We start from the raw sequence: 16,377 nt of genomic DNA on the forward strand, positions 1-16,377 counted from the left end.
TAGTTAGTCCTCACAACTATGCAGGTTTCCTTAACTTCCATTTGACAGCTGAAAAGCAAGGCCCAGATTTTTGCTGGTTTGGATTCTGGACAAACCCATCAGTCCTGAGGCCATCTGCATCTTGTGGTCCACAAAGTTCTCCATGCCATGCTGCAGAATTGCCAGGGGAGCTGCCTGACCCGCATCGCATCTCTGGCTCCTCATTCCTTAAAGAAAAGCTTATACTTGCAGCCTGGCTTTTGAAGTATTCATACCCACAGGTACTCTGTACTCCAGCTTTTTCAGGCATGCATGTATGCCTGTGTCTCATCCAGCTACTTGACATGAATGAGAAGGCAGTAAGATGGCCACTAGGTAAGAAAGCATCCAGAGAGGAGAAATTAGTGGCCAGAGTCCAAATCCAGGCCTCTGTCTTGAGACTCAGGATCCCACATAGCTGGCAGGGAGGCAACACTCAGGTACATAACACAGAGGTAAAGATGTTCCATTCTCACCATGCTTGAAGATTTTGTGATTCCGGCTATTTCCTCTCCCGTGGGTCAGCTTCTGGATCACTTTCTAGGAAAATCACAGCTTTCAGATAATTCTTCAGAAAACCCAAGTCTGTACTTGCTGATTTCCTTCCATGAAATTGACAAGCCAGCTGTAGCCTTTGGTGCCCAGCATGATCAGGGACCAAGAGGCACAGCAGAGCTGGAAGCAAAGACCTTAATGCCTGGTTTGGGAAGAGACTCATGGGAGGTGGCCTACCTGCTAGCCCCAGAAGCCTGAGATGCTTCATGGTCAAGGAAATGACCTCCATGCTGGGAAATGAATTTCTCCACAGAGAGGTTGAGGTCATTAGATGACATCAAAGATCCTTCTGGTTTTGATGTTCCATAACTGCCCATTTTGGAATAGGGATCAATAGTAGGGGTAGGAAGATAGAAATTAGAAGGAAAAGGCAGGGGAAGCCAGGATGATTTGGTATCCAATGCGTGTTCATTTATTTTACACTTACAAAAGAAATCGCCCACCCCTCTGCCCCATTCCCCAAAAAACAGTCTCTTTTTACAAACATTTAAAAATTAAAACCAAATGAAGATAGACAAGTTAATTTCAGTACAATTATTTTTCAATGTAGCTGTCATAATTAGAGTTTAAATTTCCTACAAGTGACCAATGTCCAAGTGACTTATAGGGAAATCCTGATTATTGGCCAAAAGGAAAATTCCATATTACAAGTTAGCAAATTCTAGTACAAAAATAGTCCGTGTTGGAATAGCCTTTCCTTTTACATAGGTCTCAGGTCAGTCTACTGACTGCATAATACACTAACATTTCAGGGTTCTCTTTCACAAATGGCTCATTCGTCATAGCTGAAGCAGCACGGTGCCTGCAGTGGCAGGGACTAGTGTCCACCTCGGGACCGTGCTGGAGACGGCAGGCCTGGGAGTGCCTCAGTGACCCCAGGGCAGCAGGGCAGGGCTCCAGCCCCTGCTCCATACGGGGATCCTGGAGGGAGGGATGAGTGGCTGGCAGAGCTGCCCCGTTCTGAGGGAGCAAGAGGCCCAGGACATAGGGGAAGTCTGCCAAGGTTGCTGGGCCAGCGCTGGCACAGGACAGCCCACCTCCTGCCAGTGTCTCCTCGTCCTTCTGTAGCCTGACGAGGTGAGAGGTGGCCCTGCACGTTGTTAGTGGCGAGAGTGTGGCCCTGCCCTTGCTGCAGCCAGGGGAGGCCTGGGCAGGCTACTTGTCCCTCAGGATGTCGAGCTGTTCTTGACACTCGGTAAAGAGGCGCTGAAAGCGGAGATTCTGCCCAATGACTGGCAACAGCTCCTTCAGTAGCTCCCTCTTCCGCAGACCCTGTGGACACAAAAGTGACAATTGAGTGCAAGTGTCAATGAGGAGACCTGGACTGTGCTGGGCTTCCCTGGCCAGGCAGAGGCCCTTGTGCCCATCTGACCCCCAGACATCCCCTGGAGAAACTACAGATGGGTGAGAACAATTTCTCTACATGCTGGGAAGTACCAGGCAAGCTAAAAGCCTGAGCTAGCACGTGTGAGGTAGAGTGGCAGGGAGCAAGGGAGGGACACAGTGCAAGGATACAGCAAAGAAAACTAGGGTATGTTCTGCTCCTCTGTGTCCCCTAAGTCTGCTAGCACAGTCATTGCTGGCCTTCAACTACACTGATTAGTGGCCACAGTAGCTTGGTCTTTCAGAGCAGGATGGAAGTAGAATATTAGGGGTAGAGGGGCAGGTGGCTGGCCATCCAGGAGGAGTTGTTCCTTCATGTGGATGCTCTCTGGGGGCGTGAGGTCAAGTCTAGGGGGGAAGAGGCACCTGGGAGGCAGTGGCTGGCCTTAGTTTTACAATCCTGGGGCATCTGTCTTTGGGCCTTGCCCAAGACTCTTTCATGCCTGGGTGGGTACACTGGCACCATGGTCTGCCTGGGCTCCTCTGCAACATGTACTGCAAGGAGGGATCTCTATTGCACAGAATCCTGACTGAGGAAAACAGCTGCTGCTGCCACAAAAAAAAAAAATAAAAATAAAAAAAATAAAAACCACCAAACGAAAATACTGACTGCTGGAAGAGAAGGAAGGCCTAAGATATTAAAATAAGTATGGTATCAAGACAAGGAATTATAGAAAAGAACCAAGTATAGATATTAATTTTGAGCAACACAGTGGTTAAGGGATGGGATCTGCAGGAGAATGGGCACTGCTGAAAACCAAGTCTGAGTGGAGTTGGATGGAGGACCAGGCCATGCCCAAGGAAGAAAATGTAAGAGGAGAAACCATATAGAAAAACTAAAGGCAGATGGAGGATGACAGATGGGCCTAATATCTACAAAATGAGTCCCTCAGGAGAGAGAGAAAGGAGAGAGAAGGAAATATTTAAGGAAATAATACAGTTATTTCATGGAATTAAAGAAAATCAAATGGCCTTAGGTTGAAAGCCTCCACGAGTGCTGATCATGTAAGACACAAAAACATAATTAAGGCCGTATATGAAAAAGCCACAGCTAACAATCTCAAGGTGAAAAACTGAGAGCTTTTCCTCTAAGATCAGTTATAAGACAAGGGTGTCCATTCTCTACTACTTAGTTTTTCAACATAATACTGGGAGTCCTAGCCACAGTAGTCAGATAAGAAAAAGAAACAGGAATCTAAATTGTTAAGGAGTAAGGAGTACTTTTGCTATTTGCAGGTGACATGATACTACTATACATTACTACATAGAAAATCCTAAAGATTCCAAAAAATTACTAGAACTGATAAATGAATTTAGCAAAATCAAAGGACAGAAAATTAATATACAGAAATCTGTTGCATGTCTTCACACTAATAATAACAAAGTGGCAGAAGAGAAATTAAGAAAACAACCCTATTTACAATTGTACAAAGAATAATAAAATACCTAGGAGTAAACCTAACCAAGGACATGAAAGACCTTTACTCCAAAAACTATAAAACACTGATCAAAGAAATTAAAGATGACACAAATAAATGGGAAGATATTCCATGGTCACATATTAGAACAACCAATATTGTGAAAATGTCTGTATTATCCAAGCAATCTATAGACTTAATGCAATCCCTATCAAAATACCAACATTTTTCATAGAACTAGGGAAAAAAAAAAGATATGGAAAGACTGATATTTAGACACTTTAGGATGAAACAGAGTTTGAAAATATCAAAGATAGAAAAACCCTGGAAGTTTCTTAAAAAAACAAGAGCATATCTATCACCTACAAAAGAGGGACCAAGATATACAATTAAGTAGTATTTTTAATATATTGGAAAAAACCTCGTTAACTTAAACTTTTTTACCCAAACAGATATTCATATAAGAGTATAATAAAAAATATTCTTAGGCTTTTAAGACCTCTAAAGGTTTGCCACAAGAAATATCCACCATGAAAATGTTTTGGAGGAAATATTCAAAGAAGACATAAATCCAGACAATGCTAAATAAAAGAGATATGAAAAAAATACAGTCAACTCTGGCTAAAGTTTATATTGGCCTTAAGAAAACCAAGAAAACAAAAAAAACAAAAGGCTTAAGCTTGGTGATAAAAGAGAGAAAGATACATTAGTAAAGAATAAAAAAAGAGCTAGTATTATATAAATACCAAAGTAGATTTTGTGACAGAAACATCACTGGGGAAAGAGCAAGTCAAAAGAGAGGGACAAAACCACCCTCGGGGATATTTTAATACACATTCAAATAATGATGGGTCATAGCAAGGCAGAAATCTGCAGATTCAGGTGGTCTGAACTGAACAGTTAGTAAACATGACTTAATGGCATATACAAAATGAAAACATTCTTTGGTACACATGGACACATAAAAAATTGCTCTAAAAGCAAACCTCAACAAAATAGCAGGTATCATGTAGATTGCAGATTGGCATGCCAAATACAGCCTACTATCTATTTTTGTAAGTAATTTTATCAAAATGCAGCCATACCTGCTATTTGTTTACAGAGACTAGATTTACAAAGCCTGAAATGTTTACTCTCTAATTCCTGACAGAGAAAGTTTGCCAACTCTTGATATAAATCCTGTTCTCTAACCAAAATACAATTGAGTAGAACTTATGACTAATTAATCAATTAATTCATTAAATTAATGTTAGTTAACTGAAATTAAAAATGGTTCATACAAGTAAATGGTAATAAAAACACTAACTGCTGTCAAGTTGGTGAAATGCCACAGAAGTGAGGCTTTCATGAGGATACTCAGAAACAATAAAATCTTTGAAAAAAGAAAAAAATAAAATGGGACGCCTGGTGGCTCAGCAGTTGTGTCCGCCTTCAGCTCAGGGCATGATCCTGTGGTCCCAGGACCGAGTTCCACATCGGGCTCACTGAGGGCAGCCTGCTTCTCCCTCTGCCTGTGTCTCTGTCTCTCTCTGTGTGTCTCTGATGAATAAATAAACAAACAAAATCTTAAAAAAAAAAAAAAGAAAAAAAAGGGATACTTAAAACATAAAACATCATATATCAGAGAGATATATATCATCATATATCAGAATGATAACCAATTACCTAAGCCCAACCTAAGGTATTAGGAAAGAAGGAAGAAAAGAAAGAAAGAAAAAGACATTAGAAAAAAAATTCTTAAAATGAGCCTTCATGACTGGCTAAAGAGGGGAGCCAGTCTGCAAAGACTGGGAAAGGTAGTCATTTTTTTTCAAATGCCTAATATCAAACAAAAGATCAGAGGGCATACAAAGAAACAGAAACACAGATATGGTTATATATGGTACTGGCCCATTCAAAATAAATATTTCCAGAAACTGACGCTAAAGAAACACAGCCCTGGAACTTATGTGACAAAGACTTTAAAACAATTGTCTTAAATATGCTCAAAGAGAACACGAACAGATAGATGTATCAGGAAAATGATACATAAACAGAATGAGAATATCAACAAAGAGGTAAAAATTATAAAGAAGAACCAAACTAAAATTCTAGAGCTTAAAAACATAGTAAAAACTAAATAGAAAAATTCACTCGAGGGGTGCAACAGTAGACTTGAAGAGACAAAAGAAAGAATCAATGAACTGGAATTCAAGTTATTTGAAATTATTGAATACAAACAGCAAAAAGAAAATAGAATGAAGAAAAATGAAAATAGCCTAAGGGACTTACAGGACACCAACAAGCAGACCAATATATGCATTTTTGCAAGTCCCAGAAGAATAACAGAGAGAGCAAGAGAGAGGAAGAGAGCTTATTTGGAGAAATAATGGCTAAAAAATTCCCATATTTGAGGAAAGACATGGATTTACAAATCCAAGCTCAACAGACACTCCATGTAGGAAAACCCCAAAGGAACCCATATTGTGACAGATTTTAATCAAATTAGGGTTGGTGGAAGGGGAGGAGGGCGGGGGGTGGGGGTGAATGGGTGATGGGCACTGAGGGGGGCACCCGACAGGATGAGCACTGGGTGTTATTCTGTATGTTGGCAAATTGAACGCCAATAAAAATAAATTTATTAAAAAAAAAAAAAGAAAAAAAATACAATCAAAAAAGAAAGAAAGAAAGAAAGAAAGAAAAAGAAAGAAAGAAAGAAAGAAAGAAAGAAATACAAGATGGGATTCATGTCCTAAGGGAACTTACAAACCAGTAGAAAGGACTGACCCCATAACACACAACAGTAACCCATCCATGTCAAGACAGAGTGAAGCATTTGTGTCTATGAGATGGGCTGTATGTCTCTCATTAAATATTTAAGGACAAATGGATTTTACCCTTGATGTATTACACAGATTGAGAAAAATCAGCCAAAGATAAAGGCCAAACTAGAGATGATTTTTTAAGTGTTGTATTGGGGGGGAAAAAAGAAATACTCACAAGAACCATCCCTTGATGTTTTATCAGTTGTCATGTGTACACACAAGGCAGCACAGGGTCAGGATGGACCGCGTTGGCTCTGGAGCCAGCCAGTCTGGCTTCAAACCAGACTCAGGATTCTTGGTCAAAGTCCATAACTTCTCTATGGCTCAGTTTCCCTATCTCTCATGGAGGGATAGTAACAGTACCCACCTCAGAGCATTATTATGAGGACTGAAGGAATGAGTTTGAGGAATGCTCTTAAAATAGAGCCTGACACAAAATACATGCTTGTAAGAATCTGTTAAATTAAATGCATTAAATACTTTGTATCCCCTCCCCCCCAAAAAAAATCAAACCATGGAACATCAAAGACAAATAATCTTGAAAGCAGAAACGTGGCTCATTAGGTAAAAAGCATACTCAATGAGGATATTTCTCAGCAGGAACACTGAAGGCCAGAAGGCAGTGGGGATGATGTATTTAAGGTGCTAAGAGAAAAACTGACATCTGAGAATACCATATCCAGCAAACTACCCTTCAAAAACAAAAAGACATTTGAGAATACTATATCCAGCAAAACTACCCTTCAAAAACAAAATGAACACATTCTAGATAAACAAAAACCAATGGAATTCATTACCATTAGATCTACCCTACAAGAAATACTAAAGGGAGTCCAAGTTGATATGAAAGGATGCTAGACAATAAAATATAATGTTCTCTGGTAAAGGTAAAAATAAGGACAAATATAAAAACCCATATTATGTAATTTTGTTTGGTAATTCCATTTTTTATTCTAAGATTTAAAAGACAAAAGCATAAGAAACTATGATTCTATGTTAAAGGCTATAGAATATATAAAGATATAATTGTGACTTCAATAACATAAAGTAGGTGGAATGGAACTGTAAAGGAGTAGGCAATGTTTCTATATACAATTGAAATTAAATTGTAATCAGTTTAAAATAGATTGCTATAGCTTTAGAATGTTTTTGTTACACCTGGTTATCAAAAAGAAAATATCTATAGAATATATATAAAAGGAAAAGAGAGAATCAAAACATGTCACTAAAAAAATAAACACAAAGTAAAATAGTAAAGGAGGAAATGAGGTACAAAAAGCTATGAAACATACAGAAAATAACAAAATGGCAATATTAAGTATTTATCTGTCAGTAATTACTTCATTATTTTTTTTTGAGAAGAGAGAGAGAGAGAAGGGCCATCGGAAGAAGAGGAGAGAGAAAATCTTAAGCAGGCTCCATGCATGGTGCAGGGTCAGATGTGGGACTCAGTCTCCCAACTCTGAGATCATGACCTGAGCCAAAATCAAGAATTGGATGTTTAACCGACTGAACCACTGAGGCACCTGCCAGTAATTACTTCAAATGTAAATGGATTAAACTCCTCAATAAAAAGGGTAAAAAGCCAGAATCAAACTATATGCTATCTATAAGGAACTCACTTTATATCTAAGGACACACATAGGTTGAATATGAAAGAATAGAAAAAGATAGTCCATGGAAATACTAACCAAAATGGCTACACTCATATCATAGAAATAGATTTTATTTAAAAAAACATTACAACAAAAAAGGACAGTGTAAAATGCTAAAAGGGTCAATTCACCAAAGATGATGTAACAATTATAAACATATGCAACAAACATCAGAGCTTCTAAATATACGAAGAAAACATTGAGTTGAAAGGAAAAATAGTTTTACAATAATTGAAGGAGACTTCAATATCCCACTTTCAATAATGGATACAACTAGATAGGGGATTAATAAGGAAACAGAAGACCTAAAAAAAGCAATATAGACCAATTGTACCTTATGTACATATACAGAACATTCCACTTAACAACAGCAGAATATATTGTTTTCAAGTGCATATTGAACATTCTCCAGGAGAGACCACATGTTGGATCACAAAACATATTTCAATAGGTTTAAAAAGAATGACATCTTAAAGGTATCTTTTCTAATCACAATGGAATGAAACCAGAAATCAAAAGCTAAAGGAAAACTGGACAATCTGCAAATATGTGGAAATGAAACAACACATTGTTAAGCAATGTGAAAAAATCACAAGGGAAATTAGAGAATATCTTGAGACAAAGGAAAATGAAAACAACATACCAAGAATTATAGGATGTAGCAAAAGCACTTTTTAGACAGAAATTCATAGCTGTAAGAATCTATATAGAAGGACCTCAAATCAGTAACCTTCCATCCTTTGAAACTAGAAAAATAAAGGCAAGCTAAGCCCAAATCAAAAAGAAGCAAGAAAATCATACATATTTGAGTGAAAATAATATAGAGAATAAAAAAATAGAGAAAAGAATGAAACCAAAATATACTATTTGAAAAGATCATAAAAATTGATAAACTGTTAGCCAGATGGAAAAAGAGAAAAGAATGGAATGATAAATCAAACAGGAACATTACAACTGATGCCACAAAAGTCAAAATTATAAATAAGGGAATACTATAAATAATTGTACGCCAACAAATTGGACAATCTACATAAAATGGACAAATGCCTAGAAACACATTGCCTACCAAGACCAAATCATGAAGAAATACAAAATAAGAATGAATATATAACTAGCAGAAGACTGAATCAGTAATCACAAATTTCCGAACAAAAAAGAGCTTATGACTGACCAAATGGCTTCACTGGTAAATAGCACCAAATATTCAAAGAATTAACAATCTTCATTTGATGCAAATTTTTTTTTATCAAGTTCAACACTTTCATTACAAAAAGAGACTAATAATATAAGTCAACTACCTCAATAATAAAACTACAAAATATGGCTGAAAGAAATTAAAGAAGACCCAAGTAAATGGAAAGACATCCCCTGTTCATGGACTGGAAGACTTAATATGGCTAAGATGCCAATAACATCCAAACAATCTAAACAGAATAATTCATCTTAAAACTCAATGGAATCTCAAGGGACCATGAATAACAAGAAAATGAATGCTGGAGGCCTCACAGTTTCTGACTTCAAAACTTATTTCTGTTCTTCCCATAAGTGGCCTGAGGTGACCTCTAAAAATGGTTCACTATTCACTTGATCCAGAAAGCCCTACAAAATCATGCAAATCACGAGGTTCAAGCTTTGTGTTCATTTTATGAACATATCAAAGGTATGCGTATCTGAAAAGCCACCATGTATCTGAAGGATATTACTTTATAGAAGCAATGTGTGCCATTCTGTTGCTCTAATGGTTGAGTTGGTAGGTGTGCTAAGGCCAAACAGTGGGGCTGGACAGGGTTAGTGATCTGAAAAGAGTGAATTTTTACTACACAGGTTAAAATGCAGAGTAACACTGAACTTAAGGGTTTAGATGTAGATTCTCTAGTCATTGAGCATATCCAGGTGAACAAAACCCCCTGACGTGTGGTGAGAACTCACAGAGCACATGTTCAGGCTAACCTATATGTGAGCTCTCCCTGCCAGAGATGAGCCTTACTGAAAAAGAGCAGACTGTTCCTAAACCAGAAGAGGAGGTTGCATAGAAGAAAAAGATATCCCAGAAGGAAATGAAGAGAGAAAAACTTAGGGCCTGGGAGTAAATTCTGCATAAAATAAATGTAAGTAAAACCCACAAAACTTATTTCAAAACTATTGTACCTTTTAATTTTTGACCTATGTGACTATATTACCATCCAAAATAAAATTTTAAATTAAAAAGCTGAAAAATTTAATTAAAAAACCGAAAGGGGATGAAGTAAATTGCTATAAACGAAGCAGTACATTCTGCTTGTCTGTGTGGCACCAGGGGACAGCTGCAAGAGGATCTGCCCTCTGGCCTGAAGGCTGGTGTCAGTATCAACTGCCACCAAGTACCAGCTCCCACTTTGGGCTCTAGTATGTCTCCTTATTGTTTAAGGCAGCGGCCTGGAACATAGCTCATCACCACATTTCTGGCCATTGTTACAGGTCCCACCATGAAGACTGGCAGAGGGAAGTTTCCAAAAGCAGGATCTGGCTGGGGAGACTGGGCATAGGGCTCAGGCACCTGAAGGATAGTTGCTTAGTGGCCCAATCCTTGGCTTCCTGTCTCCCTCCTGTGTACATTGAACCATGATCTTTGAGACAAAGAAGTCTGGACCTTTGGGGTCTCCTGAAGCAAACAGGTAGCTCATATCGCAAAGAATAATTTCCCAGTATATAAAGAGTTCCTACAAACCAGTAAGAAAAACATATGATGACAAAGTATTTCAAGAAATAGTTTAAAAAAAAGGAAGTGTAAGTGGCTCTTAAATAAATTGTTTCTAATAAGCCTCTTGGGAGGGTTGCTGAAGTCAGCAATGCTAGTTGTTAAGTCCATCTTCCATCTACTGCTCCACTTTCCCAGCCACCTTTAGAACTAGTTCCATTTGAATGGCCAATTCTTATCATAAAAGTGTTCACAAAGAAACTCAACAAGAGAGCAGAATACTCATACTCAAACTTGCTCTCAATATCTAGATAAAGAGATAGTAAAAAAAAAATTTTTTTTTTTTTAAGTTATAAATTCAGCATAGTGCTGATGTCAGGAGGGAATGTGGTAGACATTAGGAGTTGGCTATGTCCACACCAGCTCTAAGACCTCTTTTCTTCTACATACACTTTACTGTTTATTTCCCCAGACTCCCTTGCAACAAGGGTGCTCAAGTGATTTGCTGGTTGACTATAAGGCACAGACTAGCTTTTGGGAGAGCTTTTCTTATTCTGGTTAAGAATGGTAAATGTTTCTGGTACTGGCTTCCCCTTGTCCTCTTTCCTTGAACTTGGACGATCTCCAAGAAGGAGCATTATTTACCTGCAGCTGGAAGTATCTGTCATAGGCCATGAGCAGGCCAGCTATGTTAGGGAGTTTACAGAAGGTGGAAAGAACGTAGGACCACACTGATGGTACTCCTGGGAGGGGAGCCCCAGGCTCTTCTGGGCAAAGCTCCAATGAGGTATCCTGCTTGGAGCTGGCAAGAACAAGTCTCAGGAAGGAGTGGGGAAAAAAAGCACATGGCTAATAACTCGTGGCCTGTTTGTGCCTCCTTCCCTCTGTGCCACATTGGCCTAGCACGCTTGCCTTGAGGCTGAGCCAGGAAACTGTTATGCAGAGCTCCAGCTGATGTCTTGGGCTAAGGCTCTCAGAATGGCAGCTGAATCAGAGTGAAGCTCTAGAACTTGGCCAGGGGAGAGGTTGATCAGGGACATGCTGACCTATCTCCCATCTAAGATGTCCTGTCAGGGTGCCCTGGAGGTGATATGTGCTAGGGAAACAGCTCTACTCTTACTGTTAATTCAAAACAATGCTTACTGTTGAGAATAGGGGACCAAGCTACAAAAACAGAAATCAGACCTCAGAGAACTAATGTGCTGGCGAAAAAGGGTTGAGCTGGAATGTGAGGAAGACAGAAATCCAGAGAGGGATGCCTTTGCCTTGGAACATCTATTGATGAGAAAGAGGCTGAGGAAGTTTCTACCAGACTTGAGGGCCTAGGGGGATCAAAGCAGGGACCAAAATGAAAAGTGGGGGTCCCTTCTTTTGGCTACCCCAAAGAATAAAGGTAAACTGGAAGTAAACCAGCCCCTGCACAAATGAGTGTCTGGCTTTGAATCCTGAGATAGCCCAGAAAACCTGAACTGGGTTGAGGGGACTTTGCAGTGCTGGTGCCTCAAGAAATGGCAGCAGCAAATAAAAGTACTCTGTGAAAGAAGGTAACATCACAAGGCCTCAAACCATTTCTACAAATAACTTTTCAAATAACACGTCCAGCAGACAGTTAAAAATAATCAAGCATATAAGGAAATAAGATAATATAAATGAAAACCAGTAGAGACATTTATAGGCAATAGAAACAGATCCACAAGGGCTCCTGATAGTTGAACTATTTAGACATACAACTTTAAAATACTACTCAGCCATCAAAAGAAAAAAGTAATCTTGCCATTTGCAATGACGTGGATGGAACTAAAGGATATTATGCAAAGCGAAATAAGTCAACGGAGAAAGACAATTATAATATGTAGAATTTAAGAAACAAAACAGAGAATCATAGGGGAAAAGAGGAAAAAATAAAACAAGATGAAATCAGAGAGGGAGACAAACCATAAGAGATTCATATCATAGGAAAGAAACTGAGGGTTGTAGGAGGGGAACAAGGTAGAGGATGGGGTAACTGGATGATGGGTAGGAAGGAGGACATGTGATGTAATGAGTACTCGGTGTTATATAAGACGTAAATCACTGACCCCTGCCTCTAAATCCAATAATACGTTATATTTTAATTGAATTTAAATAAAATAATAAATTAAAATTTTATAATCCAAAAATATAAACTAAAATAATTAAGCTTACTAGGCTCAAGCAGATAAAAGACTAAAATGAAAATCTGGGCGGGTGGGGGAGAACTGAAACTATAAAAAAATGATAGAGCAAATTTTAAAAAGAGAGGATGTTACATCTCTCTGAGGTAACAGGGGAAAATGGAAGGGAAGATATTGAAGAAGAGAACCAAGGAAAATCCACAGAATGAGTGAAAGAAACACTTTGAGCTTTGTGAAACTTCAAAACAAGAGAGGGTGCCAAAAGAACATACAAAGCAATGGAAATCAGATTTTCAGCAGAGATTTTAGCAACAGGAGATAAGTCTGTGGCACCATACCTTCAAAGATGTAAGGGGAATTGAACTCTGAAGTTAGGATTCTAGTAACCAACCAAATTAGTATCTACTGCAACAAAATAAAAAAAATAAAACACACAGGCCAATCGCACACCAAGGCTTGTAGAGCCTGTGAGGTGTGACCCTCCAACCTTTCACCCTCCGTCTGCTATTCTGCTTGGCTATTCCTTCCACACTGCAAGCCCTTCCACCTCAGGGTCTTTGGCCTTGCTGTTCCCTCTGCCTGGATGTTCATCCCCCAAATATCTGTGGGGCTTTGCCCCTCACCTTTTCTGGTCTCTGATCAGTTAGTTAGGACTTCCTTGATTACTCAATATAAAATAGCATCCTGCCAGTATCCCCCTGGCCACTTTATGTTTGTTCACAGCACCAAACACCCCACCAAACACAATACATGTACTTGCTCAGTTTAGAATCTGCCTCTCTGCACAAGAATGTTGATGTATGAAGGTGGTGCCAGTCAGCTTTGTTTACTGCTCACTGTCCCATGCCTGGACAGAGCGGGTGCTCCATCAGTATTTACTCAGTGACTACATGAAGCAGGGGAGCTAACTTTTATCCATAACCCCCATCCCTCACCAACCTGCTCCTTCCAAGGCACTAGCAGACACATGTGCAAGCCAAAAAATTTGGAGGTAACTGTATGCATGTTGATTATTCTCCATCTTTTAATCTATTCCATATCCATCCATTCACCCAACAAGCCTTGCTGGGTCTGCCTCCAAAATACAACTCAGATCTGTCTCCTTTCCCCTCTCCATGGCCATCACACTGATCCAAGTCACCTTCATCTACTGCCAGGACTGCTGCAAAAAATAAGCCCCAACTGGTTCCTCCATCAATTCACATCACCTCTGCTGACTGATCTAGGTCACGTCATGTTGCAAACTCTTCCAAAAGCTCCAGCTCCTCACAAGATCTCAGGGATCTCCTTCTTGTTCACCTGTCTCGCTTCATCTTGTATCACCCTCTCCTTTGCCTACTATGCTCCAGCCACAGTGGCTTTCATTGTACCAAGCCTGGTTTGCATTCGCTATTGCTTCTATGTACCAGGAGACTCCAGGTCTCTGTAGAGCTGGCTCATTCTTATCCCTGGCTTTCATCCTAAAAATCCCCTTCTGTCTTCCCTGGCCACTCATTCCCAGGCACCCTCATCTGATTGTTTTGCTTATTTCTGGGCATAGTATAATCCATAGTCTAAAACTATCTTGGTGACTGAATTGCTTCCTTGCTTCTGTCTGCATTGCTAACAGCCTGGGAGGTCCATGAAGACAGGGAAGGATCTTTCATCTTCTCCACTGAACAAACCCACAGCCCCTGGCAGGCAGCTCTCCTCAGCACAGGTGCGTGCATGGCTGAGCACTTCCTAGCCCTCTGATGCCAAGGATACAGATGCTGCCTGCAGTACGGTGCTGGCATCTCACCCTCTCACTGATGTTGGGGCCCAAGGCAGTGTGCTCAAGAAGTCTAACGGGGAAGAATTTGAAAGCACTTTGGCTTATTTTTCATCTCCACTTTCACTTTTCAAGACAGAATTCTTGTGGCAAGAATGAAAGCAGCACCTACCACTACCGTTGACTCCCACTGGCTTCCAGTGGAGTAGTGAACCGGACCCAGTAAGTCTTTGCATATTTCTCGGAGTCGGTATTCAAACCCTAATTACAGAAAAAAACAAAACAAAACAAAACAACAAAACAAAACAGAAATAGGAACACATTACAAAAAGAAATAAAAAATCAAGAATATGCTAAGTTGTGTATATCAAACCAGATTGAACAAATGTTTATTTTATTGCCTGCTTTGGGCAAAATGCCTCTTGCATGTCTCAAAGTTTGGGGCACTGAGACCCATAATGACAGACTCACTTATGAACCCACTCCCTTGACAGCATATACAGCAGCCCCTTGTTGTGCTGGGCCCATGGGAAAAATGAGATGTGGCCAGCTCTGGGACAAACTCCCCAAGGTGATGGGAAAACGCAGGAATTGTGGAAGGAGGGGAGTGGGCTGGTCAGATTTGTTTCACAGAAGATATACTGGGAGTGAGAGGAGATCAGCAGGTCAGGAGGCAGCCTTCAGGAGGTAAGAGATGGCAAGGGTATGAATTTAGGCTGAGGAGGTAGTGACGGAGCAAAGACAGGAGAAGCAGTCACAGCCTGTCAACTCCTGGGTTATGGCATAGCCACATGGAGTGCCAGAAATGCTGGTGGCAGAACCTGGGGGCCTGTCAGCCCTGGCGGCAGCTGAAGCCACAGGAAATGATGAAATCACCCAAAGATGAGGGTAGAGAATTAAGAGGGTAATGCTGGAATCTGAGGAATTTTAGAAGTAAGAGGGCTCTCCCTTTATAATTTGAGGCCTTATATGGTCGAGGAAGCAAGAGATAGAGTGGAGGGGACTTGTGTATGAACATACACGTGTGGAAGATGGAGAAAGAGAAGCAAGTGGTAGAAGTGACCCCACAAGTGGGTGCAGGCACCAGAAGAGGCAGCGACTTTGTGCAGAACTTAGGATGAGTCCCAATCAACACCCAGGATGAAGCAAATTAGAGGAGCCTAGAGAAGTCTCCCCAGTGGAATGGGGTATGAGGCCCAGATAGGACAGGAGCACCCCAGCAAAGGTATGGGCTTGGGAAGATTGAGTATTTAGAAGAGTCAGTGACCACACAGGCTGGGCGACCACACAGGCTGGGCAACCACACAGATTGGGCAGGAAGAGAAAAATTAAACTTATCATTGGAGTCTGCTACGGAGGGGTGAGGGGCTTCAAGTTGGGTCAGCCACGTTTGTTGTCATCAGAGGTGTACATAGACACACAGTTATGTCATCAGGGGCAATCTGACATGTTTGAGTTCTGGGAGTGACATTTGCAGGGGCTTAGCATGTTTTTTTTCTTTTCTGTACTCTAAATTATAAATAAAATAGGGAGGGTGTTGTCAAAAGCAAATCAGGAAGGCCAGGAAAGGCTGTGGTGAAGGCTATTCTGTGACCAGGCCTAGAGCTGGGTGGTAACACAGGGAGTTTTTGGAGAGCTGGTTCCCAAGCCACAATCCTGGAAGCCAAGCTCAGCGAGGAGGAAGGCTAGTAAGAAACAACCTCACACTTGCCTAGAGGAGAGATGAAAAGTTGCTCTGAGCACAGGATGGCCACCTCTTCCACATACCTAGCTTTCTTCTGGCCAAAAGGGGAAAAGGAGGTAGTGGGGGAGATACTGGGAAGGGGACAGAAGTGCTGGCAGGAAAAGCTGGGCTGGAAGGCCATGAGGAGGTGCTGGACAGGCTGGCCCTTCCAGGGCAGGAAGGGCTTTGAGGGAGAGAAATGCAGGCTCATTGGATGCTACCAGAAGATGCCCTTCCCTGG

At 40.6% G+C, this 16,377-nt stretch overlaps 1 protein-coding gene across 4 annotated transcripts in view; it reads right to left on the minus strand.

Moving 5' to 3' along the window:
* Nucleotides 1–959: 959 nt before the first annotated feature.
* Nucleotides 960–16,377, minus strand: part of HIRA (histone cell cycle regulator) — an 88,186-nt gene continuing 72,768 nt past the window's right edge. For 2 of the 4 annotated variants that reach the window (XM_072723474.1, XM_072723476.1), the window contains exons 24-25: nucleotides 14,586–14,674; nucleotides 960–1,845 (exon numbers count right to left, since the gene is read on the minus strand). In XM_072723474.1, the coding sequence (XP_072579575.1) occupies nucleotides 1,729–1,845; nucleotides 14,586–14,674 (206 nt within the window). In that variant the 3' untranslated portion in view covers nucleotides 960–1,728. The remainder of the gene's footprint in view (nucleotides 1,846–14,585; nucleotides 14,675–16,377) is intronic. The other 2 variants (XM_072723473.1, XM_072723475.1) reach the window with 1 other exon arrangement.

Source organism: Vulpes vulpes, chromosome 10, assembly GCF_048418805.1.
Source record: "Vulpes vulpes isolate BD-2025 chromosome 10, VulVul3, whole genome shotgun sequence".
NCBI classification, from domain to species: domain Eukaryota; kingdom Metazoa; phylum Chordata; class Mammalia; order Carnivora; family Canidae; genus Vulpes; species Vulpes vulpes.